Source organism: Rattus norvegicus, chromosome 1 (genome assembly GCF_036323735.1).
Source record: "Rattus norvegicus strain BN/NHsdMcwi chromosome 1, GRCr8, whole genome shotgun sequence".
NCBI lineage: Eukaryota > Metazoa > Chordata > Mammalia > Rodentia > Muridae > Rattus > Rattus norvegicus.
The window spans coordinates 128281808-128305969 of NC_086019.1; the positions used below are offsets into that span (position 1 = coordinate 128281808).

Below are 24162 nucleotides of genomic sequence, written 5' to 3' on the forward strand. Positions count from 1 at the left end.
AATGAAAAAATTTTCTCCAAATATCTATCTATTCTGATAAAAACATATTTGGACGGAAGGGGCAGCAAGAGAAACCAAGTGTGATCTAAGCTATAGCCTCTCTGACTTACACACTGCACTAAACTAAGCCATAATAAATATCCCTTTTCCTTACATAAAAGGCTGTAATCCTTTATTTTAAGACAAAACCAAGTATATAAAAGTATTACAAAGAGAAATTATAGAAAACTAAGATTTATGGATTAAAAAAATAAACCTGCAGGCAAGTATGTACAGCTTTGTACATTTGGGGAGTAAATTTAGACTAATTCTAAGAACCCAGTTCTCCTTGGCAAAGTGTACCAGGAGAATTACGTAGCTGCACATGGTCAACACGAAGACGACTCAGTCCTTCTATCAATGGCACAGGAGTAGACCTTGGTGCGCTGCTGCAGTCGGTGCAGTGAGTTACTCAGAGCGCTCTGCTACTCAGCCACACAGTCCACCACCCAAGATGGCACACAGCGAGAACGGCTGATGCTTTAATCTAACAGTGACAACAGTGGTGCTGCCGCTAGCTATAAAGGTCTAACAGCTTTCCTTGCAGAGGCCACATGTTTCTGCCTGGACTCACGGAGCATGCAGCATGCATTGCCAGAGCATCTGCACAACAGCCAGGCAGAGGAAGGGAGGGTCCATGCAGGGGCAAAACACAAAACTCAAACAAACAATGCAACGTAAAAACTTAAAATCAAAAAGAAGCCAAAAATCCAGAGGGACTCTCAATATTCCCTAACGACCACATGGACCTGGTGGAGGCAGAAGGCTTAAACCAGACTCCTTCAACAGTGTGCCTTGCGGAAAGAGTCACCGCTCCAGATAAGCAGATCGTTCCCATCAAAGGCTGCTATGAACCAAGCTGACACCAGAAAAGCAGCCACTTTATACTAGTATTTAGGTATGCATAAAAACCAAATCCAAACCAGTTTGGTTACTGTTCCCCAGGGGATAGTTAAGGATGTTCATGGTGCCACTGGAGGAGGTAGGGGGAATTAATTCCCAAGGTAGAATGTGAGGAGGGCGCGGTGTTTACTTTCAATGTTGCTTGGAGCTTCAGTGGGCTAGTGGCTCCTGCTACATTCCTGATGGCCACTGGAGGCCGGTGTTCCCCACACTACTTGCCTTCATAGGAAAGCCTCCTAGTGGGACATAAATCCCTTCACTTTCCCCAGCCACATTGGGGCAGAGTCAAAAACCAGAGAATTATTTCACAGAAAATCCCAATAGACTAGTAATTTGTTTGGTTGAGGAGAAAAAGATAACAAGCCTTCAACTTTATAACCACTACATACAAATGATAAAAAAACTTTTCCAAAATTTCTTTAAAATCTTAGTAAGAAAAAAGCGGCAACCAAAGACATTTTTAGTTGGTGTAATTTAGATAGTGTAGACAGGGTAGGAAGTGCCATCCATACCTTCCCCTCAGAGACCCACACCAGCTGGTTCTGTTGCTGCTGAATCGCTTCTTTCAGGGCACCATACCAACCATCATTCATTGAGTTTAAGTTAATTGTGGCTGAAAATGAATGAACAATGTAGTTTAATGGTTAGAACACTGCCACCAAGTGAGGAGAAACCATCCAACCCCATCCATCATCAGTCTGAGGAGACAGTTACAAGTATTTCATGTTTCTATTTGGCATTCATTACACTTTTCCTTTCAACCAAACATTTCTGCTTTTATATCAATAGTAAGCTCTCCAAGCAGAGACCATAAAAGCTTTAGCTTTTGAACAACATAACCTTTTACTTCCAGATTATTACCTGAACATTTCAAGCTGAAGGAAAACTTTTAGTATTATACTCACTTGTAAAAAGATGGTGATTATTTTTACGAAGTTTATGAGACCGTTCATATAGCTTCCTGGCACTTTTCCGAGACTCTGGACATAGCCTCATCCTCATTGTTTTTACACCCTGCTTAGAGTCAGGGTTAAGGAACACAACAATCGGATACCACTGTGCATAATTAAGGCGATCGACTGCATTTGGTGTGACATCTAATAAAGCATGTTTATCCTAGAGACAGGAGGAAATCACACAAAGATACAGAACACCATTAAAACTCACCCTTTTCTAAAGAATGCCACAGGTTCTGCTATACTGCAGTGTTAGTCGAACCTTGTGATTGCTATGTCTCAGGAACACTTATTAAAAATTTGTAATTAGAATCTCCAGCTTAATTTAAAAAGCTTTTTATTAGCTATTTTTAAGATTCAGCCACAACATTTGTAAGCCATTACTGGTGCTCATTCTGTAAAAGTCAGTGCAGCAATGTAATGTTATTGACATCTCCTTCCAGACATGCACTCTGAGGTGCATTGCTATAACAGTGTTAATTACATCTAAACATCAGTATTTTTATAGCCGTGAAGGTTCTTCTGATATTGATCACAACTATCTTCTTGAAATTGCTATTGAAATCTCCCTTTGTTATATACTAAATTCCTCATCAAAAACATAAGCTCGACAGTTTATAAGGAATAGGCCAACTTATAATAACTTACTTGATCTATGATTTGCTTTATTGTATGAAGGCGAATAATGCCCGAGCTCCGATGGTCAGTTCCAGCATCTCGTGGTTCACTTTCTATTCATGAAAACAGGACAAAAACAAAACAGTATTTCCACTGGTTAGATCAGAATTTCTCCAACAGTGGGCACTACAGTCATGCTGGCATGACTGGCTATGGCGCTGTGCCTTACACTGCGACATGTTCAGCAGTATGGATTCTATCCACTAGAGGTCAGTAGCAAGTCATCAAGGAAAGCCCCTACTCCTCTATTGTAAAAAGCAAAAAGGTTTTCATCACAAAGGGTGGAAATCAGTAAAGGAGGTAGCTATCTACTCCCTAGCCCTTGACCCTCAACCCCTGAAGACTCACCTACACTAACTACATCAGGCAATGTCTCCCCAGAGAACCAGAATTAAGAGAGGGCAAATGAGGTATTTGCTTTCAGAGTAAACTAAGGAGGCAAGAACTTTAGCAATCAATATAAACATTATGATATAGAACTTTAAAAAAGGTCACAATGTAAAGAATAGATGTTCTAGGAAAAATTATCAAATCTGTTAAATATCTCACACAACATGAGGTGAAGATTTTAAAAATTGTACTGTGAGTTTGTTTTTATTACGGTCAGGAAAGCAAAATTACAGTAAATTCTTGTTTGCTATAAAAAATATGTTTTTGTTTTAAATCTGAATTGTGATATGCTTAATTTTTCTTCAATGTTCCTTCAATCCCATTAATATTCCTAAAAATTCCAGAAGTTATGGGCTTAAGGATGTTTTTTATCCTTCGTCTGAGGCTCGGTTTCCCATCTTCCCCCACAGTGATACAAAAAATATGGTCTCATTTGTATGGCACACAGATACAGGGAAGCTATTCCTGCCTGGAACTAGTCAGCACGATGGGCTGAGATCCGCAATGATGCTGCAAATGGCCTGGGGGTTTCCAGTCAGACACCTCACTTATATTCACAGAAGTGTAAGCACTGAAGCTATGAGGCGCTGGAGGCCACTGTGAGGCAGCTTAGGCCTCATCTCGGCAGCCTTGCATTACCTTACACAGAGTAAGGCTAATGAGCACAAGCACCCATTACTTGACTTTTCATTAAGGAGAACAGGGATGGCTGGGGATTTAGCTCAGTGGTAGAGCGCTTGCCTAGGAAGCGCAAGGCCCTGGGTTCGGTCCCCAGCTCCGAAAAAAAAGAACCAAAAAAAAAAAAGGAGAACAGGGATGTTCATGACTCTGTGGAGAAGGGAAGTAGCTCTGGTGTTTCAGGTCAGAAAAGGCAGAGAGCTGAAATAACCACAGGCAGCAACAAATAAGCAATGTTAGAGCCAGACTATCAGAAGACAAGCTTCACAGGAGACATGGGTGAGAAGAGAATCTCAGTAGAAGACTATACATCTAGCCTTCACTTAAAAGTCTACTGATAATAAGGCTGTCTAAAGTCTCATGTGGGACTGTGGCATAATCTGAGTAAACCAATGCACTATCACCCAAAGCTAAGCCCTGGAGCCGTCAAACTTGCTTTCCCTCCATTTGAACCCACAAATGAGGTTCTTCAGGAGAAATGCTGCCTGCTGTACAATAAGCAAAAGATGTCTGACAAGAGTAGAGGGGGGAATGTTTAATCTGCTCAAACTCTAGTACCACTTGTACGTGCAAATCTGTGTTTTAGAAAATAAATATCATTAAATTTCATCAAAACCAAATTAAAAGCAATATGAAAAAGAGTAGTGTGCTAAATAGTTCTAATATTGTATGAGTCTATGAGTCTAATAACAAAAACCTGTGGGCATGACCCTCTGCACAGCAGTTCTACCTACACAATAAACACACACAGTGTGTGCACATTCTATGGTCTCTTCCTCCCTATAAGACAGCCATCATAAGTATAGGAAAAGCTATCTTACATAGATAAGCCAGTGAAAAACAAGGCAGAAACTATAAAGACGTCGTCAAAGAAGTCATAAGGTTTGAGAAAAACAATAAAAACATTCTATTATGTATGTATTAAGAAGGAGAAAAAAATCTTTATAATATCACAAAAATGAATCCCAAAGAGTGGAATAGGGAAAAACTTCATGCATAACTTAAAGCACGCCAAGTGGTTAAGACTGAGGTTGTATACTGCAGCCACCATACTACTGAGAGAAAAAGCACCACTGCCTCACACTGAAGTCGACAACGCACGGCTACCAGCATGGGCACAGTCCTCACCTGCTCATACCTCTGTACTCAGTTACAACCTCACTGGGTTCAGTCAGAGAAGGTTGAGACAGGGGCCATGCTCATCAGTGACCATCAAAAGGAAACATTAAACCCAGCACATGTGCAGCAATGCTTAGGCCAGCAATGCTTAGCACTGATGCTTGGGCTGCTCAACTTTAAAAACGGTGCTTGATTCTCTCCTTAAAGAGTTACTGTGAAGGTTCAATAAGACCACAGAGCTAGGCAGCTTTCACATGAAGCAAAAATCTCAAAAATGGTGACTTCCTAGCACAGGGAATTGCGAGAACACGACTGTTCTGCCTTCCTTTACAATTAAAAACAATGACATAAAGTGCAAAATTTCTCCCAAAGCTATATTTTTTGAGGAATGAGACAGACAGACAGACAGACAGACAGAAAGAAAGGAAGAAAGAAACAAAGAAACAAAGGAAAAGAAAGAGAGATAGACAGATCCTGGAGCTCAGTGAAGGGCAGTGCTGAGCCTCTTATCTACTCACTTGCAATCTGATAAATGTCTGGCTCCTCCCTTGCTAACTTTTCTCTGGCAACATCAGCAATCGGTCCAAAGATGGTTACAGGTCTTAGGAATCCAGCTAGAGAGAAATTAAATAAACAAAAAAAGATGATGACATGGTTTTTAAATTTCCACTTCCTGAAACATACTGCCATGAAAAAATATACACTAAGCTATAGGAAATAAACTACCTTCTCGAAGAACAACCCTTTCATAAGCTGGGAACTTTGTTTGAACTGGCTGCGCTGACAGGTCCTCTCTGCTTTTTCGAAGATTTCTCTTGGAGCTACGAAGACCTCGAAACCTCCAGAAGTCTGCCCGATCGCCACCTGCTGTCTTTGGAAGTGTGTACTGTACACTGGCTAACTGCTCGGCTCTATTGAAGAAACACGAAACAGAAACAAGAGTATTTAAAAGGCAACAAGAAAAAAATCCACAATGAAATGAAATGGAATGCCAAAATTGAGGACAGAGGTTCACATGCACCTTACATTTCAAAGTTTTAATCAAGTAGTTTGTACAGTGATTGAGACAGTTATAACGGTAGTGAGTGAACACAATGAACAGTACAACTCTTAGAAACTTGGACCCCCAATTGTCCGCCATCACTTAGTTCACATATAACAAGTCCCCAGGTGGCCATACCTGTTCTTATTAGGAACGATGCCTCGCTCTACCTCCTTGTGATTTTTGCCAATTCGAATGGCCAGCCAGGAGCCCAGCTTCCCGTTGTACAGGGTGTCCACGACCCGGAACACCTCTCCTTTGTTAAAACTGAGTCCATAAGGAGATTCTTTCTCATATTCAAAATGTGTTCTAATATAGAACGAGTCTCCTACATCTGACTCTACAATGCGGCGATAAACTAAGAAGTCAAAAGAAACATTAATCAACACTGGAATAAAAAAAAATCATCTGCAGGAGATATTCTGTGACGATGCTCCTGCTAATGCCTACATCAACATACAATTCCCAGTCAATCCTCAATTCTCACTGTATATCTGGAATTATTTCATCTCACTGTTCTTCAACCATTTATGTTACCTCCTTAAAGGGTAACTTGGTACTTCCACTGAGCAGAAATGATGCAGAAAAAGATGGATTAGATCCAGGAGACTTTGTTCCAACTGAGCATGCTAAGCTGTGTATGGTGGTTCACTCCTATAACCTGAGCACCGCAGGAGGTAGACAGGAGGATCCGGTGTTCAAGAGCCTCTTCAACAGAGTAAGTTCAAGCAAACTGGGCTACATGAAACACCCACCTCCAACAGACAACACAAAAACAAACCAAAAATGGAGGGTTTGACCAAAATGTTTTAAAAAAAAAGTTACATGTTCTTTAAAATGTTAACAATTCTGTATTGCTTAAGAAATACCAGTATAAAACTTGACCATTATCCACATATCCTTTTATATAATTCCAATATCTAATAAAACAAATATTTTTCTGACTTATAAAGGGTTGGAACGCACTTGACTAAAATCATAATGCCATAAATTCTGGTCATATTTATCTTGCTCTGTTATGAGCATTGTATAAGACTATAGAACCTTAAATAAATAAAATTAACAGATTAATAAATTCAATCATCCTATTTTAAACTACATTTTTAATTGTTCACTTTGTTGTGTTAAGACACAGTCTCACCATGTAGCCCTGGCTGTTCTGGAACTCGGAATGTAGACCAGGTTGGACTCAAATCACAGATCTCCGAATTACCTCAATTCACCTACTTCTGCCTAGCAAGTAGGGAGACAGAATGCCTGGGTCATCATGCCAGGCTGAACTTCGTGTTTGAAGGGAGTCATCAAGCCTGGCTTTGAACTCATGATCCTCTTATGCCAGGCTCCTGCACACTAGGAGTGTGGGCTGCTACCGTCCTGACCCTGATTAACCTTGGTCAACTGAACCAATCCGTCCAACTCCTCCAAGTCAACTCTCTCCACTTCAAACAGCATCTCACCGTCCTTTTTCTTCTGAGCCAATATGGTCACTTCTTCACCTTTAGGGAGGTCGAGGAGGAAAAGAACAGCTTCTTCTCTTATGATATTTGTGAAATCTACATTGTTCACCTATTAAAATAAAAAATTTATAAATTTATACTAGCTGTTTTTAGGAATATAAATGTATTATTTACTCAGAAAACAAGTATTTTCAGAGTCTAACTTGACAATACTATATATTTAATAGGGAAGTTTTCTTTTAACTTTGGAGAATATAAAATTCCCTAATTTAAAATAAGCACATGAAATAAATAAGGTGAGCAAAAATGTAAGTTCATAGTAGTTACAATATTACCTGATATTAAGATAATCTATTACAAATCTATGCAATTTAGACTCCAAATGACAATATGTATTCACTATTATAAAATCTCTAGATTTAAAATTCCACATTCACTCTACATAGGTACTATGTAGCCTAACTATTTTTTATTAATTGATGAAAAGGAAACTATATACCAAAAAAGAGTTAAAAAAGACCAGACAAGGGGCTGGAGGGATGGTTCAGAGGTTAAGAGCACCGACTGCTCTTCCAGAGGTCTTGAGTTCAATTCCCAGCAACCACATGGTGTCTCACAACCATCTGTAAAGGGATCCGATGCCCTCTTCTGGTGTGTCTGAAGACAGCTACAGTGTACTTATATATAATAAATGAATAAATCTTAAAAAAAAAAAAAAAAAAGACCAGACATGCGTTATGGTGCCCCTGTGACAACAACTTTTTAGTGGACGATATATGGTTCTTGAGTCAGTGTCTAATTATACTAGTAAATTCCTAAGTTCCAAATGAAGTTGAAATTAAATGTGAGTGTCAACAATAACTGAGCAGAATTATAAGCAAGTGTAATCTTGATACCTTTAGGAAAATTTTCTCCATTAATTAAAAACAACAATAACAAACAAAAAAGGCCAAAAGGCAGATAAAATGTTCTAATCACTTTCATGGGAAACCCAAAGCGAGCTATTAAGAAGCTGCTTTTAGATGATGTACTCCCTGATTCCTTCCAAACAGGATCATGAGATAGGTAAGAAAATAAGGGCTGGAGTTTTAAATACTCTCAGCACTGTCACCATGTAGGGTTCAAATGCAACAGAAGTACACCAAGCGCAAACAATCTTATCGGTAAGAACTTAACACAATGTCAGAGGAAAGCTGCTAAGTCAGAGACGGTACCATGACGTTTTTTATATGCTTTAGTTTGAAGGGAAAGGTGGATAGGTCCCAAGCACAGCAAACTGCTCAAGGTAAAGAAGATTCTGGCTGGGGGCTGCTCGATGAGATGAAGACTTGTCTGGGAAATTACAGGTCAAGGCAGCAGGAGCAGGGGTCATAAGATAGAATCTCCAGAGAGAAAGTCTTTGAGGACTGACAAGCAAATGCTGCAAGAAACCATAGAAATTGTGAGGCAAACTTGACTCTGGTCAGTGAGGGCTATGAAAATTCGGATTCAGTTGTGGATAAAAAGCCAGGCTGCAAGGCCACTGGGTATTTGTTTGTAGAAAGAGGGGGAGGGGGAGGGGGAGGGAGAGGGGGAGGGGGAGGGAGAGGGAGAGGGAGAGGGAGAGGGGGAGGGGGAGGGGGAGGGGGAGGGGGAGGGGGAGGGGGAGGGAGAGGGAGAGGGAGAGGGAGAGGGAGAGGGAGAGGGAGGAAAGAACTCAGCCATCCCCTGAATTAGACAGCAGCAAAGGTGAGAAAAGAGACTATGAAGAACTAAAAGGGAGGAAAAGAGAAGAGATGCACAAAGCTGCAGGGCTGTAGAGCAGATGGGAGACTTAATCCAGCACAGGGAGGACGAAGGCTGAGACAAGAAAGACCAGAATGGAGGCACCGAAGAGAGCAGTCAGGGAAACAGTAAGCACACAACCGACGCAGGACATACTGGTGTTCTTATTTAAAGACTGGGACACAGCTTACCTACCAGTAGGCTCTAGACTACTGGTTTAGACTCTAACAGAGGAGTGAGAGACTGATGAAGATGCTAACCTTAGTAGGCAGCGCTCCATGGAGAAGAAAGCAGAGGAGAGAAAAGCACCACTTGTAGATTGCGTATAAGTTCTAAGTCTAAGTTCTCCTGGCTTTTGCCAGTGATAACCTTTCTTGTGGGGTCTGGAGGTTGAAAGCCAGGCAGCTTACAGATCTGCCAGATATAAACTCCATCCATCCTCCTGGATGTGAGCACCCTCTGAAACGAGGAGTCTGAAAGGTCAGCATTCCTATGAGGACTCGTCACCTCACGGGAAAATAATGCCCAAAATTGCTGGCTGTCTTGGACAGTCCACATGTTTAACTAAACTTTTAAAAGACCATTTGGTAGATGGTGATGGTAGAGGGATCTAAAATTTATTTTCATTACAGGGTCTTTGAACAGCAATGACTTCAATACAACATCACTAACAATATAACCAAACAACAAACCAGAGTAAGGCAGAATGACAAGTGACCGGTCTAACACAAGCTAGATCTAATAAGTTCTTAATTTGAAACTTAGGTGGTTCAAGAGACTGTACATAAATTATAATCTAATCACAACAATAGGTCTGTTATGCCTGGCATCTGATGATCTAAGACTTTTGAATCCGCATAAGATGATATACTGACATACCCTGAGAATTTGATCACCTTCCTCTAAGCCTTCTTTGGCTGCAGGGCTATCTTCTAGAACGCCAGCTACAAATATTCCGACATCATTTCCACCAGCTAGTCGCAAACCCACACTATCTCCTTTTCTGAATTTTACCAGTTTCATGCTGGGCCTGTTAAAACAGATATTTCATTTCAAACAGTTAAAAGTCACAGCAGGCTGCTACAGCAACAGCTACATTCAAAATGGAATACAGGACCATCATTTCTAAAGCCTCCTACATAGCACTTACTTATTAGGTAAAACTTAGTACTAGAATCCAAAACTAGATTTAATAGACCTTCTAATTTCTTTTTTTTTTTCTTTTTTTTTTCTTTTTTTTTGGAGCTGGGGACTGAACCCAGGGCCTTGCGCTTCCTAGGCAAGCGCTCTACCACTGAGCTAAATCCCCAACTCCAGACCTTCTAATTTCTTATTAGAAAATAAGTTTTGAGATATCTAAATTTGATGGAGAAATAATGCTTTTTTGTGACCACTATAATTTTTCTAATAAACAATGTTTTTCCCTGTTCTTAATCAAAAGTATATATGGTAAGTTCCCAAAAGCTAAAAAAATAAAAACTAAACCTACTTTTCTACACCAACCCCACTGAAAAATGAAAAGTCTCATTTAATATAAAGAAAAGGAAATATGCAATACTTCTCTTACTATAGAAAGTATACAAGCATCGTCAGGTATAATCTCTATAATCGAGACAGTGGATTTATAGTTTGATCATTAGTGCTTGGCTCCTGGAAGTACTCTTATTCTGTAACTCTTTATAACTTTGAGGTAAGAACTTGGGTTATTCAGAAATTCTCGATTAGACCTACATCTGATGCTGTCCCTTGTGTCCCTAGGAGGAAGTGAAGGAACGGATGCATGCATATCCCTCTATCATGCTGGGAGCAAACACTAAAGCACATCTTAGAGAACAGCTGAGCAGAAAAGACACTGGGCCAAGCTCTACACTGCTCACTGTCGTCTCCATGTTCCTGAGAACTGGTACCCCACTTTCACTATTCTGAATATGAAATACAGAAAGGTCCCTTTCCTCTAAATTTATAAATTAATTACCAAATTATTAGAACCTATCATAAAGTCACATACATACATAAATGAACTGAGGGAGAAATTCTGATACTTTCGAACTTAGTTAAAAACTGCCAATAACTTTTATTAAGTAAAATATTGTAAGTATAAAATATTCACCATTGATCTGACTTCCTTTCCTTCCCTTTCCTCTTCTTTCCTTTCCTTTTTTGGCTTTTCAAACAGGGTCTCACTACATAGCCTTGGCTATCCTTGAACTCCCTTTGTAGACCAAGCTGACCTCAAATTCACAGAGATCTGCCTGCTTCTGCTTGAGACTAAAGGTGTGTGGTGTTATGTCAAGCCATCTGGTTTTCTTACCTGAAACTCTCTAGCTAAACATCAAAGTCAAAAGGCCACAGGTTGGACAGGTCGTAGTAGTCAGGTCTCCTAGAACTCTTAACCCCTCCCTGAAAGTATTTACCAGCGTTATAGTAGATGGTCTGAATCCTTGGGTTGTCCTGGTCTCCCGTTTTCTAACCAAGTCAAAGGTATCTCACAGATTCCTCACCCCAAAAAACTGGATACACAGAGAGATCTTCTAAATATTTTCTTGAAAATCCTAGGTTCTCAGAAATCCTGACTAGTCTGGAGGGCCACATAAATCACGTAGAGCAGATGTGGCTGACTGGGGCCGCATGCAGATAAAATCTGACGTTTGGAAGCAATTCAAGACAGCAGCTTCCGGAAAGTGACAGGTTTTATACTCTGCTTTATCTGTATTATATCAACCATGTACAACGATAAAGCCCACCCATTTCTTTTCCCTCAGCTCCACCAACTATTTGAATGAAAGACTCAGAGCTCAGCTACTGATACTGTGGACACGCTCAAGTCCTCTTGGACATAGTTCTGATATCTTACTATAATTTCAAGCAATCCCAAGAATGAGTAATTTAGTCACCATTACTAATACTAAAACTCTACTACCCACCACTTCTGAAGCTATCTGCTTTTGCCTAGGCACTGGGAAACAACCCATGCATTGTTTTACTTATTTATTCTTTGTACAGAAAATGCTGAGGGCTGGAAGAGTTCTTGATCTATTGCACCTTAGGAAATGTGCTTCTTTTCAAGTACTCTCACATCGTGTGCTTTGTATGATAAAAGCAACAGATTTTAAGACTATGAAGGTTTAAAATTTGCTCACAAAATTTATGAAGTCTACCTATAAAGTAGTAATAAATGGTATGGACTCTCAAATTAACTCTGGAATGCTTTCTCAATCAGAAATCATTTTCCTCTAGGCAGCATGATGTGATGCTCTTGGCATCACAACTGAAGGTGTGCTGGTGAAACGATGTCTAGGGACTGGGTACATGCTACAAAGTGAGAGGTCCACATCAACAGACAGCAGCTGTAAATGTCAAGGCTGACTAGCAAGTATTTATCTTTAGGTGCTAGGGCACACAAAGCTTGTGGACATCTGGCATCTTAGTAGAAAACAAATCCTTACTCTTTAGTTACTGACCTAAGATCAGCAAAGAAAAGGTGCTAAATAAAAGAAACAATGGTTGCTTTGCTGTTGTTAATCATAGTACTATAGGAACATGACTTTCAAACTCTCATGCTAAGAAATATCTACTAAATACAAAGGTCAGTGCAGCTTGAAAACTACATTACCTAAGAATCCCATCTTCATGTGTTGAATTTGGCAGAACACCATCAGAAGGGCTGACAGGTAAATCCACATCTGGCTGTCCGACTTGAGCATATACAGGTTTTGGTTCTTGAAAAAAAGAAGGAAGAAAACTTAAATTGTCAAGACTTAATAAGCCTCATGAGATACTGACAGGAAGAAGAGTAACAGAAAATCAATTACCAAAGGGTCCACGCATTTCTCTGCGTCGCCATCCTCATTTAGACAAAGATGTCTAATAGCCACATTCCTGCCTGCCATTAGCCAACTAGAGTAAGACAGGTACGACAGAAGCAAACAGTTCCAGTACTTAAGATGACTTCAGTTTTAGGTGTTTGAAGGCCGTCTAATGTCCCCAGGCCACCCAGCAGTAGTAGGTGAGGAACCCAGGGCTGACACAGCTTGGCAAACCCTCTGCTAACCCTCAGGTCTCTAAACTTTATCTCTTTAATGAGCAGCGTTGGGAAACACCCTTCCTTACTGTAAGCAGCTGTTAAAAATGAATGATTATATTTAGAAAATAAAAACATTCATGAAGGTTACTGATTTAGACTCTTACCATATTAAGAAAAGTTTTAATGTATATAGAGAAGAACTCACATTGTGAACAATACTTGGATCTTTAAAATCTTCTGCAAATGCTGACAATTGCTGGGCTCTGGCAGTGAAGGCTTTTCGGTTATGCTTACCTGGAAGAGTGGGTGTCTGCTTCTCATGTTTTTCAACTGTAACTTCTTCCACTGCTTTGGGTGTATGATCATCTACATGTTTTACAGGAGTTGAGACAGCCCCGGGTTTAGACATGCGCTCTTCCTCTCTGCTCCGGAGACTAAACATTTCAATAAAAACATGAGGAGAGTAAGGGTGATTTTAAAAACACTTCATGAGAACAGAAAAGGCAAGACAACTTTAGAACCAGGGAAAAGTTTCTGAGGTTAGTAATTGAAAAGAGGATGGTAGACAATATGACTCAGTGAGTCAAAATACTTGCTGTCAAACTAGATGCCCTGCACTTTACCCCTAGTGGAAGGAGAACCAAGTCCTACAAGTTCTCCTCTGACCTCCACACATATGCACATACAGACAGACATGCATGCATGCACACATTAGCACTAAATGTAGGCTCTGAACCACATTTGTCACCCACATTCCTCATTGTTCAGAATCAAACATCAGTCCTCCAAAGAGCTAGCAAGATCCTAAAGACAGAAAACATATAGATGTGTGTTGTTTTAACATTTTGTGTGTGTCAGTGCATATGCACATCATATGTGTATTGTCACCAACACTGAGGTGCACATATGGAGATCAGAGGACAACTTTGCAGAGTCATTTCTCTATAATACCCATGTGGCATCCGGTGCTTGAATGCTGGTAACCAGGCTTCCTTCCACCAGGTAAAAGGTTTCACAATTGAGCAATCCTGCTGTCCTGTTTTGGTTGTGTTTTGGATTGTACGTGGCATAGCCCAATTGAGTGGGGAACTTTGAATGGGCTAAAACCTCTATAGAAAATGGTTGTTAAAGAAGGAATGAAATGGAGTCTGAAGAAATTTTTATACTGCACATAAATGGACTTACTAGAAATAAAGACTCCATACTTAGCTTATCTACTATGTAAACAAAGTAGCAATCAAATCAGCAATGAGTAATATTAAGTGAAAAACCTGCAAGTAAAATGGCCTGGAGATCCTGTAGGTAGATGTCTACATCCACATGAAAGCTACTGTCAAATGGCTGTGCAGTACAAGGCTTCCAAACGAGCTACCTCCCACAAATGTCCTTCCCAGACACTACAGGCAGCAAACACCCTGCAAGTTCACCTGGAACACAGTATAAATCCCTGAACACTTAGTGCAGAGGCCGAGCCCTCCCAAGGGTCCGTCTGAGGCCTGAGGGCATGAGGCACTACCTCTTGTGCTGGCAGGCACTCCATCTCCATCTTAGAAGGAAATGAAAAAACAGCTGCGTCTTATATTTAGACTTAGCATTACTCCCAGCAGTCAATGCTTTGTAGTTCTGCTTCTTTTATGTTTGGCTTCTTTACATAAAACTGTTCTCATACACCACACTCACTCTCTTGATCATAGCTATGCTGTGACAGCTTTCTCTCATATTTCTAACACTCAGGCACCACAGCCCATCCATACTGCAGACATCACTAAGTTATCCAGGCTTGCCTTGAACCTGCTCTGTACTGATGTGTCCAGACCTTGAACTTGTGATATTCTTTGCTCAGTCTCTAAGTAGCTGGGATCAGAGGCCTAACCACCAGACCTCACCTCCTGTGTGTATGTTTGTTGAAGGGGAATGTTACAACATGTGTGTGGAGATCTGAAGATAATATTTATAACTGTTTCTCTTTCCACCATGTAGGTCCTAGGTATTCAACTAAGACTATTAAGATTCTATGGTGAATGCCTATAACTCATGGGCCTATACCCATGAACCATCTTGAAAACAGACAACTTTTCTAAGAAGACAGTGCAAAACATAACTTTAATAAGAAACAGTTGAAGAAAAACTTTAGGGAGTCTTTTCCTCACTGATGTCAAAAAGGTAGTACAATCATCCTGCGCTCTGATTACATCTAGAACAAACCGTATGAGATGTTCTGTGGGGTTTAGCTGTAGACCATATCACAGTGATCTTCATTTCTCTCAAGAGCAACAGGACTATTCTACATTTCTTCATCTATAAATAAGATTTTTCCATAGTTACCCTTTATATGTATACAAAATCTTTTTATAAGAATGTTTTTTAACTTTATGTGCACTGGTGTTTTGCCTACAAATATGCCTATATGAGGATGTCAGATTTCCTGAAACTGGAGTTACAGATAGTTGTGAGTTGCTATGTGGGTGCTGGGAATTGAACCCGGGGTCCTCTGGGAGAGCAGCCAGTGGTCTTAACCATTGAGCCATCTCTCTGCCCCTAGAACTGCCTATTTTCAAATCTCGTATTTTCCTATCTTGGTTCTGAGTGAACAGAAAAGCTTATCACTATGCCTTCCACCAGACTACCCCGATCATTTCATCAGACGAAATGATTCCTCTGTAGAAAACTGGATGGACTGAAGATCATCACCTTAAGCTGATCTCAAAAAGAAACCGTCCTGTATTGTCTTTTATATGTGGAATCTAGAGTGATAACATATACATCAAAGTAGAAGGGAGACCATTTGGGAAGAGGAAAAGGACAAGGAGGAAGGACTGTGATAGGAAAGGGTAATGGAGGTATGAGTGTGGTCAAACTATATGTTCCAACAAAAATGTCATTATAGAACCCCACACTGTACAACAAATACACATTAATAAAGTTCTTATTCATGTTCTGTGGTGGTCTAAGTAAGAATGGCTCCCATAAACTCACATGTTTGAGTACTTTTTCTCCAGTTGATGAACTACTAGGAAGGAGTGGGTCAGTCCTCTCCTTGCAGCTGATTTGAGATGGTCTTTTGTTGTTTTGCCATGTGTATGCGAGGCTGGCTCACCTGGAAGCTCCTGGGACTCTCTAGTTTCTACCTCTCTCACCTTGTTATAGGAGAACTAGGACTCAACTTTACATGGCTTTTGGAATTTGAACTCAGATCTCCACTTACACAGCAAGGGCTTTATCCACTAAGCCATCTCAGTGCTTAAAACTACTACTACCACCACAACAAAATAACAACCAAACATCGTAGTCATTTAAATTCAAGTTCTAATGCCTGGACCCCAAATATAGCTAGCATCTTGGCCCGAGATCTGAGTTTAAGTTGGCAATGCTTTGCTCATATACACACTATCTCCACCACGCAAGTGGCTGGGTCATGAGCTATGTCAGCAAAAGATACCCTGAACTCAGAGTTTAGTATTGTCATTTCTTTAGGGAAGAACAAACAGGAGTAACAAGAATATTTAAAATGGTTACAAACTCAACTCTTTTTTGAAAGCAGCACTTTCATCTACTTTAGAAGCAACTACTTTCAATTAATAAAGATATGCTCAAGCTGGAGAGAAGGCTCAGGGGTTAAGAGCACTGACTGCTCTTCCAGAGGTCCTGAGTTCAAATCCCAGCAACCACATGGTGGCTCACAACAACGTGCAATGGGATCTGATGCCCTCTTCTGGTGTGTCTGAAGATGTATAAAAAGATTCTGACCTTTTTATAACTTTAAGTCAATATCTTGGGTCTCTGGTGGGTCATCAGGTTCATGAAATAAATGAGTGTAATACAAACTGTAAATCTGAACAATCTTAGAGCTTTTAGCCCAACAAGTTTTCATTATTGCTCCTGTTTGTATTTGACTGTGGACATCACCTCAGATGGAATGGAATGTTATATTTTTAAAAAGTCACAAAGTTGGGGATTTAGCTCAGTGGTAGAGCACTTGCCTAGCAAGCGCAAGGCCCTGGGTTCGGTCCCCAGCTCCGGAAAAAAAAAAAAAAAGTTCAAGGTTAAAAAGTCACAAAACTGGTGTTACATATAAAAATATTTAAGGCTCCTAAAAGGGAGGACATCGTGATATTAGTTGAAGATAATTAATAATACTTTGCTGAGTTTTCAAAATGAGGTTACAGATGCCAAGTTGTTAGAAAGACTAAATAAAAACCAAAATAGCAAAAGGAACTTTCTATCAAATTAACAGTAAAATGAGATTCCATTTTACCGTTAATGGCTACATATCATCAAGAAAATGACAAGAGCAGGGCAGAGTAGTACAGTAGACATTTAATCCCAGCACTCAGGAGACAAAAGCCAGGCCAGCAAGTCCTACATAGTGAGACCTTATCCCATAACGACAATGACGATGATTATGATGACAATAGGAAAAAAAGAAACATGTGACTGTGATTCAGGGGAAAGGGAAATTCAGGGTATTCAACCTTTTAACACTGCAACAGGATGTCACCTACAGATTTACAAAGTTCACACTCAAAGGAATGTGTAATAAGTGCCCAAAAGCTCAAAAACAACAACACCCAATTCTGCACAAACAAAACAAAACAAAAAACCTATCACTATGGAAATCAGCACAAATTCCTCAAGACCTCAAGATGTTTAAAACAGAACTTCTGTACGACCCAGCTGAATCCCTTTCAGATATATACCCAATACACTAGATGGTTGTATCACAACATTACTCACAACAGCCAAGTTAAACAATCAGTCCAGGTGCCGAGCAACAATGAGAGGACAAAGTCAGACACTGTCCCTGTTGTGTTGTGTCCTGCCTGCCTGCCTGCCTGCTCCCCCCTCAAGTTTAACTCACTCATAAATAATAAAATCATGATATTTACAGGAAAATGGAAAGAAGTGGAGATCATCATGTTAAATGACATATAAAATAGACTCACAGACAAGTATCTCACGATTTCAGTCATGTGGATTTCAGTGTGAGGAAAAAGAAAAAACCTTAGAGGAAAGAAGACAAGTAGGGAGATGGAAGGTGAAAGAAGTCATGGAGTACAGCCTAGTGTTTGGGTAATATATGCTAATAAAAGTAACAAACCAAACAGAAAACACAGAGAACCTCCTATGATTCAGAATTTATTTACACTCAAAGAGTAGCTACATTCTTGAAATTCTGATTACTACTATTCTTTTCTAGCAGTTTCTGGGTTAAAGGATATGCTAAGCTATGCCTACGCCCGGGATGCACTCACCAGGGACAGTCAGCACTATCGCCATGAGAATGTTATGACAGAATGCCATTCAAGGTAATAGGTACTTACTCAGATAGATAGCTTACAACAGGTAAAAAACAACTGATTAAAAATAATAAACCAATTTTGCATTTGATATACCATAAAAATCTTTTAAAGACAATTTCAACAAAATAAAGACTGAGATTCACATAACAGATCCAAAGTTTGAAGTGTACCAAGGATGGATGGAATTTGTATACCTAAAAGCTAAAGAAAACACTATAACAGCAACCAAATATCCTTAAATATCCTTTGTTGCTACTTTAGTAAAGACAAATACTTTATAAATACAGAGCTTTAACAGTTGTTTTGGGGTGTTTTTTTGTTGTTGTTGTTGTTGTTTGGTTTTTTTTGGGGGGTGGGTTTTTTTTTTGTTGTTTTTTTGTTTTGTTTTGTTTTGTTTGAGACAGGGTCTTATGTGTCCCAAGCTGACTCAAATACAGTGTGGTAAATAGTTTGTGTCAACTTGACATAAGTTAGAGTCATCTAAGAGGAGCAACCTTGCCTGAGAAAATGCCTCTGAAAGATCAGACTATAAACAAGTCTGTAGGGTCTTTTCTTAATTAGTGATGATGGGAGAAAACCCAGCCCATTGTGGGTGGTCTGATCCCTGGGCTGGTGGTCCTGGGTTCTATAAGAAAGCAGGCTGAGCAAGCCATGAGAAGCAAGCCAGTTTGCAGCACCCCCCCAAGGGCCTCTGTATCAGCTCCTGCCTCCAGGTTTCTACTGTGCTTGAGTTTATCCTGACTTCCTCTGATGATGAACTGTGATGTAGAAGTGTAAACTAAATAAACCCTTTTGTCCCCAAGTTGCTTAGACCATGGTGTTTTATCACAGCAATAGTAACACTATGACACTCATTATATAATTTAGAATGACCCTGAACTTCAAATTTTACTGTCTCTACCTCCAAAGTGCTAGGATTATGAGTCTCTAATGTGTAGTTTTACTAGGGGCAGCAAACCCAGAAATTAATGCACGCCAGACCAGCACTCTACCAACTGAATGACACACCCGGTCCAGATTCTACTATGTTTAATAAGCACTTCCAAAGCACTCAGTCTTCTTTCTCGCCTGCTCACTTTCCTACTCTCTGCAGTCTAGTTCCTGGCCCTTCTTCACATGATTCCTCTTAGCAAGTTCTGTGACTTCTAAAGTTTTCGGTAACATCTACAAGCAGATAAATCTCAAGTCAACACTTTCTAGCTCTAATCTGTCTCTCCTACCTTTACTGTGATACAGTTACAGCAAAAATTTTACGTATTTAAGGTGACATGTATGCTTAGATATATGTACAAACTGGAAATGACCACAGTTAAATCTCCTCAAATATAAATTTGGCATATGATGAGAATTCTTAAGGTTTTACTTTACAGTGACAACAGTCATCACAATGAACATTAGGTGCTCTTTGCCCTCTCTGACAGCACCTCCCCACTACTTTCCACTGCCCAGCCTTCTTTCCTCTCTTTCTGTGAGGTTCAAGTGTCTTTGCTTTCAGAGATATTGGGCATGTCTATGTTACTGAAAAGGATGGAGTTCCTCCTTTCACTAAATAATTATTCTATTCCTTATGCATGTCTCTGTGCTTATCCATGACAGACAGGCTGGCTCTTCACTGTGGTCACTGTAAATAAAGCTCTAGTCCAGTGTGGAGCTGTAGATATGTCTTAAGGACGGTCATTTTCTCTCTTCTGGATAGACATTCAGAAAGAGGGTCATACTGTGATTCTATTCTTAATTTTATGAGGAACAAACTGTCTTCCTCCGTAACCATAAGGTAGAACACAGCCATGTCTACATATTTATATTTCTTAATAGCTGCTTCTGTGCTACCAGCCAGAGTTTAGCAAATACTTCCTTGGCTTGCCTGCCTATTAAATGTACTACCTAGTACCTTGTCTTTAAAAACAAACAAACAAACAAATGACTGCCTTCTATTTATACAAGTATTTAAACTAAGGATGAAAAACAGACACAATCTTGAATAATGAAAGGAAAACTTATCTCCTAATTTTATTATAAATAGCTCTAACGTATTTTGTTTTTACCTGCCATTGCTGGGCTGCTGTGGAGACTGTGTGGAATGATCAGAGGGCTCTGAACGTTGGTCGGGAGATCGTGACTGGCTTCGGCGGGGAGGCCTGTCATGGGAGCGAACTGAATGGTCTGATGCTAGTGACTGAATTTCTGAAATGTCTGTTAAAAAAAAAATTCCCATGAAATGACCAAAGAATTCTAGAAATATAAAACATAGCTAAGAGTATATTTCACATAAAATGACTTAAACTTTAATATCATTTCCAGTGATCAGCAAAACTACAATGGTGAATGACCTACAAGGTATTTGTGTGTAGTGACAACAGACACAAACACACACACAAATGTACATGTGAATTTCAGATTTTTGAAGGTAATTCTCCTGTAGAAAAGTATCATTCCACTCAAACATATCCAATCCTCATATATTTTAAGAAATAAATCAGGGGACCCTCCAAACAGAACTATACTCACCATCTCTTTCAGAGGCATTAGCAGAATGGATACTATCTGAAAGATCAGGGACATTCAATAAGGTAGCCCGCTCATCTCTTTGCACTACCATTTTTAACTTGCCTTTAGACCTTTCTATCAATGTTTTTGCATCTGTCAGTGACATATTTTCTGTCACAGTACCATTTATCTGTAACAGAAAGGAAGTTATGGGTTAAAAATTAAACAACAAAATACAGACTAAAACTTAAATGTGATGTTACAGGCAAGGACAAATCCTCAGATCACTTGAAGTCCTAATACTACCTTTACATTTCCCTAAATCATCAAAAGCATTCCTATAAGCAACCTAGAAAGCATTCCAACAGTGTCTAGAACAATTATCAAAATTATCCTGGTGAGTAATACATATTTGCAGTAATTAATTCTCTCAGGTTAACCCCATGCCTCATAAGGGGCAGGACAAACGCTGACTATTCTCTATAGCAAACTGCTTCAAACACAAGCAGATATTACATAACTCTAAACTTTATTTCCTACTTTAGTTTATTATAATATAAAATATCACTATACCTTCAGGACAACATCCCCTTCTTGAATGTTACCATCTCTTGCTGCCAAACTATCTTGTGAAATTTCCTTTACAAATATATGGCTGGCCAATCGAAGACCATATTCTAGAAGAATATAGTAAAATATCTTTAGTTAAAAGTCCTAAAACAATTAAGTACAGTTTAAATTGTAAGATTTAAAATTACTGTCCTTATGAACCACTCTGCCCCTAAAGCTATTATCTTTAAATTGAAAAGTATGCAGTCAAAGAAAAGCAAAATAAAACATAGTTCAAAGAAATGACACTATCTTACTGTCCCCATCTTACTGAAAAGGAGAAGGCCTAAAAGATGTAATCATTTTTTTCTGATTATGTGATGACATTTGAGCTTCTTGTAGTGTTTATAGAACACAATCTTCAAGTACTTTAAAAACTCTAAATTCCAACAATGCTTTTGATGACTACTAGGAATCAATTACTAGTTTTCTTTCCCCTCACTCCTAGGTGTATACAAACTTCTACTGAAGAAACTCAAAAGCTTTAGGACAGCCAACTACTAACAGATGTGAGTAAGAATTATACAGTGCTCTCATTTATACAACCTAGAAAACACCCATAAAATGGTAATTTTATCTATGGGTGAGTAAGAGGTTATAGAAATGACAAAAAAAATTATTAAAAAAACAAAACTGCAAGCCAGGTGTGGTAGAGCACACACAGGATGCTCACACTCATTGGCTCAAACAGGACAGGACTGTGTAGAGCATACAGTGAAGATTATCTCAGACTGACAAAACAAAGCTGTAACTATCAGTCCTGTCTCAACAGAAAAGGAAAGGCTCTTGGTCTGTAAAAGGAAAAAGGAGGGAGGGACTTTGTTTTAAAGAAACGAAATTTAAGAAAAACCCAAACTGAAAAGCCAAGATGAACAAACAAACAGATTTTAATCTAGGATAAAGTATGAAGCCTGCAGTGTAAGAGTCTAAATGTTCTGTCGGTTACAGATTAATGAAGGCAAATATACACAGAATAGACCCAGAAGCAGGACTAGTCAGAGTAGAATAGTAATGGCACTGGGAGATCCAGACAGGCAATGTTAAGTGCTTTGAAAACAGCAATTTCATCAAAGAAAAATACAGGACTAAGCACATTTTTATTCACAGTGACAGGTTACAACTGAACTGGGCGATGGTGTGCATCTTTAACCCCCAGCGCCTGGGAGGCAGAGGCAGAGGCAGGTGGCAGATCTCTATAAATTCAAGGCCAGCCCTGGTGTACATAACTAGTTCTAAGATAGCCAAGGCTACTCAAAGAAACTCATATCTTAAAAAAAAAAAAAGGCAGAGAGTGTCTGTGTGTCTGTATGTGTTACAAAAGACTGGATGCCTAACTTAAATCTATCACCTCAGAGGCAGAGGCAGACAGCTGAACTCAGGTTCAAAGTCAGGCTGATCTACATAAGTATTCCAGGACAGCCAAAGCTACACAATGAGACCCAGTCTCAAAACAAAGGCTATAAATATCAATATACAGATGGATCCAAAAATATTCCTTGTCTATCAGTTTACTCCTTTATTCTAGGTATTTCTTTGGGTACACAGTAACTTATGCACAAGCACTACAAATTAAAGAAGCAAATCAGATAGTCCCTGTGCCTTGGCAACTTACGTAGCAGAGCAAAAGATGTCACCATAGTAATTTCCTAGTGCAAGGAAATACTAGTGCAAACATGGGACCAAATATGCATATTTATCAGGGTCAGAGAAGGCCTTTAAAAGAAATAAATACCAAAGCTAAAACTTCATCTAAGAAACACTAAAATTAAACCTGAATGGAGTGAGTTACATGCAAGAGGCTGGGCTATTCAAAACAAACCAGCCAAGAATGAAGGAGAGGACACGGCAGGTGTGATCAAGTCCTAAGTTTAGGACAACGGACACTGATACCAACACGAATAGAAGCAAGTATGATGGACCCTTCAGAAAACCGTCTACAGAGTTCAGGGGAAAAGACAGACCCTGAGATCAGTCATAGAACTGACAAAGTCCACTGAAGAGACAGACAACAGCAGCCTGGAAAAGAAGAGCAGTGGAGAAAGACAGAAGAAAGACAGATAAGGTGGTATGTTGGGAGTTAGGACACATTTATCATACAAACAAGAGATGTCAAGGAAAAGTACTGCATCATCTATACTTACCTGACTGAGACACTGAACTGACAGGAATATAGTTGAAAAAAAAATACTCATTTGAAACACAAAGGAAAAAAAAACAAGAATAAACTGTGATTCCCTTGAGGTGTGGCTGATTCTGGGGACTCCCTATGGATAGCTGAGTATGTCTAAGCTGGGCACCCAGAGTGCACTGATGTGGACTAGAGAAGTATGTGGTGATATTAGCAGTGCAGGGAGGTCCCAGGGATACATAAGACCGTCTACATGAGACAGTGCAGTGAGTGCAGGCAATGCTCTTAGACAGAAATTACAGCATTAAAGGGTAGAAGGATGGAAATGAAAAGAAGTGGGGACCTCATAAAGAAGAGAATAACAACAGTCCAAAGAAAGTAATATTCTAACAGGTCAGCTTCCAACGGTACTACGGAGACTTGAATAATCTGTGAATGGCTCTCGGCTGGGAGGCAGGCACTAGCGAGCAGAAGTGACGTGCAAGCGTGAGGAAAGGAGTACAGCCAAGAGCAGGCTGCCCGTGGAGTGGGCAAGGAATGTCAGTGACAGGAGAGTGAGCAGGTTAGACCAAAGTTCACCTTCAAAAC

The 24162-nt window shown here is 39.7% G+C and overlaps 1 protein-coding gene across 21 annotated transcripts in view; it reads right to left on the reverse strand.

Annotated features, from left to right (window-relative positions):
- The window catches only part of Tjp1 (tight junction protein 1), a 244689-nt gene that overhangs the window by 21478 nt on the left and 199049 nt on the right, over nt 1-24162 (reverse strand). For all 21 annotated transcript variants that reach the window (XR_005501920.2, NM_001106266.1, XM_039105296.2 and 18 more), the window contains 13 exons: nt 21411-21514; nt 20859-21027; nt 20396-20543; nt 13345-13484; nt 12640-12745; nt 9906-10056; nt 7263-7371; nt 5944-6163; nt 5490-5674; nt 5282-5377; nt 2547-2629; nt 1848-2058; nt 1455-1555 (listed from right to left, as the gene is read on the reverse strand). Coding sequence is in view for 20 of the 21 variants with exons in the window: in NM_001106266.1 (NP_001099736.1) it covers nt 1455-1555; nt 1848-2058; nt 2547-2629; nt 5282-5377; nt 5490-5674; nt 5944-6163; nt 7263-7371; nt 9906-10056; nt 12640-12745; nt 13345-13484; nt 20396-20543; nt 20859-21027; nt 21411-21514 (1823 nt within the window). In the remaining variant the exon portion in view is untranslated. The remainder of the gene's footprint in view (nt 1-1454; nt 1556-1847; nt 2059-2546; nt 2630-5281; nt 5378-5489; nt 5675-5943; nt 6164-7262; nt 7372-9905; nt 10057-12639; nt 12746-13344; nt 13485-20395; nt 20544-20858; nt 21028-21410; nt 21515-24162) is intronic.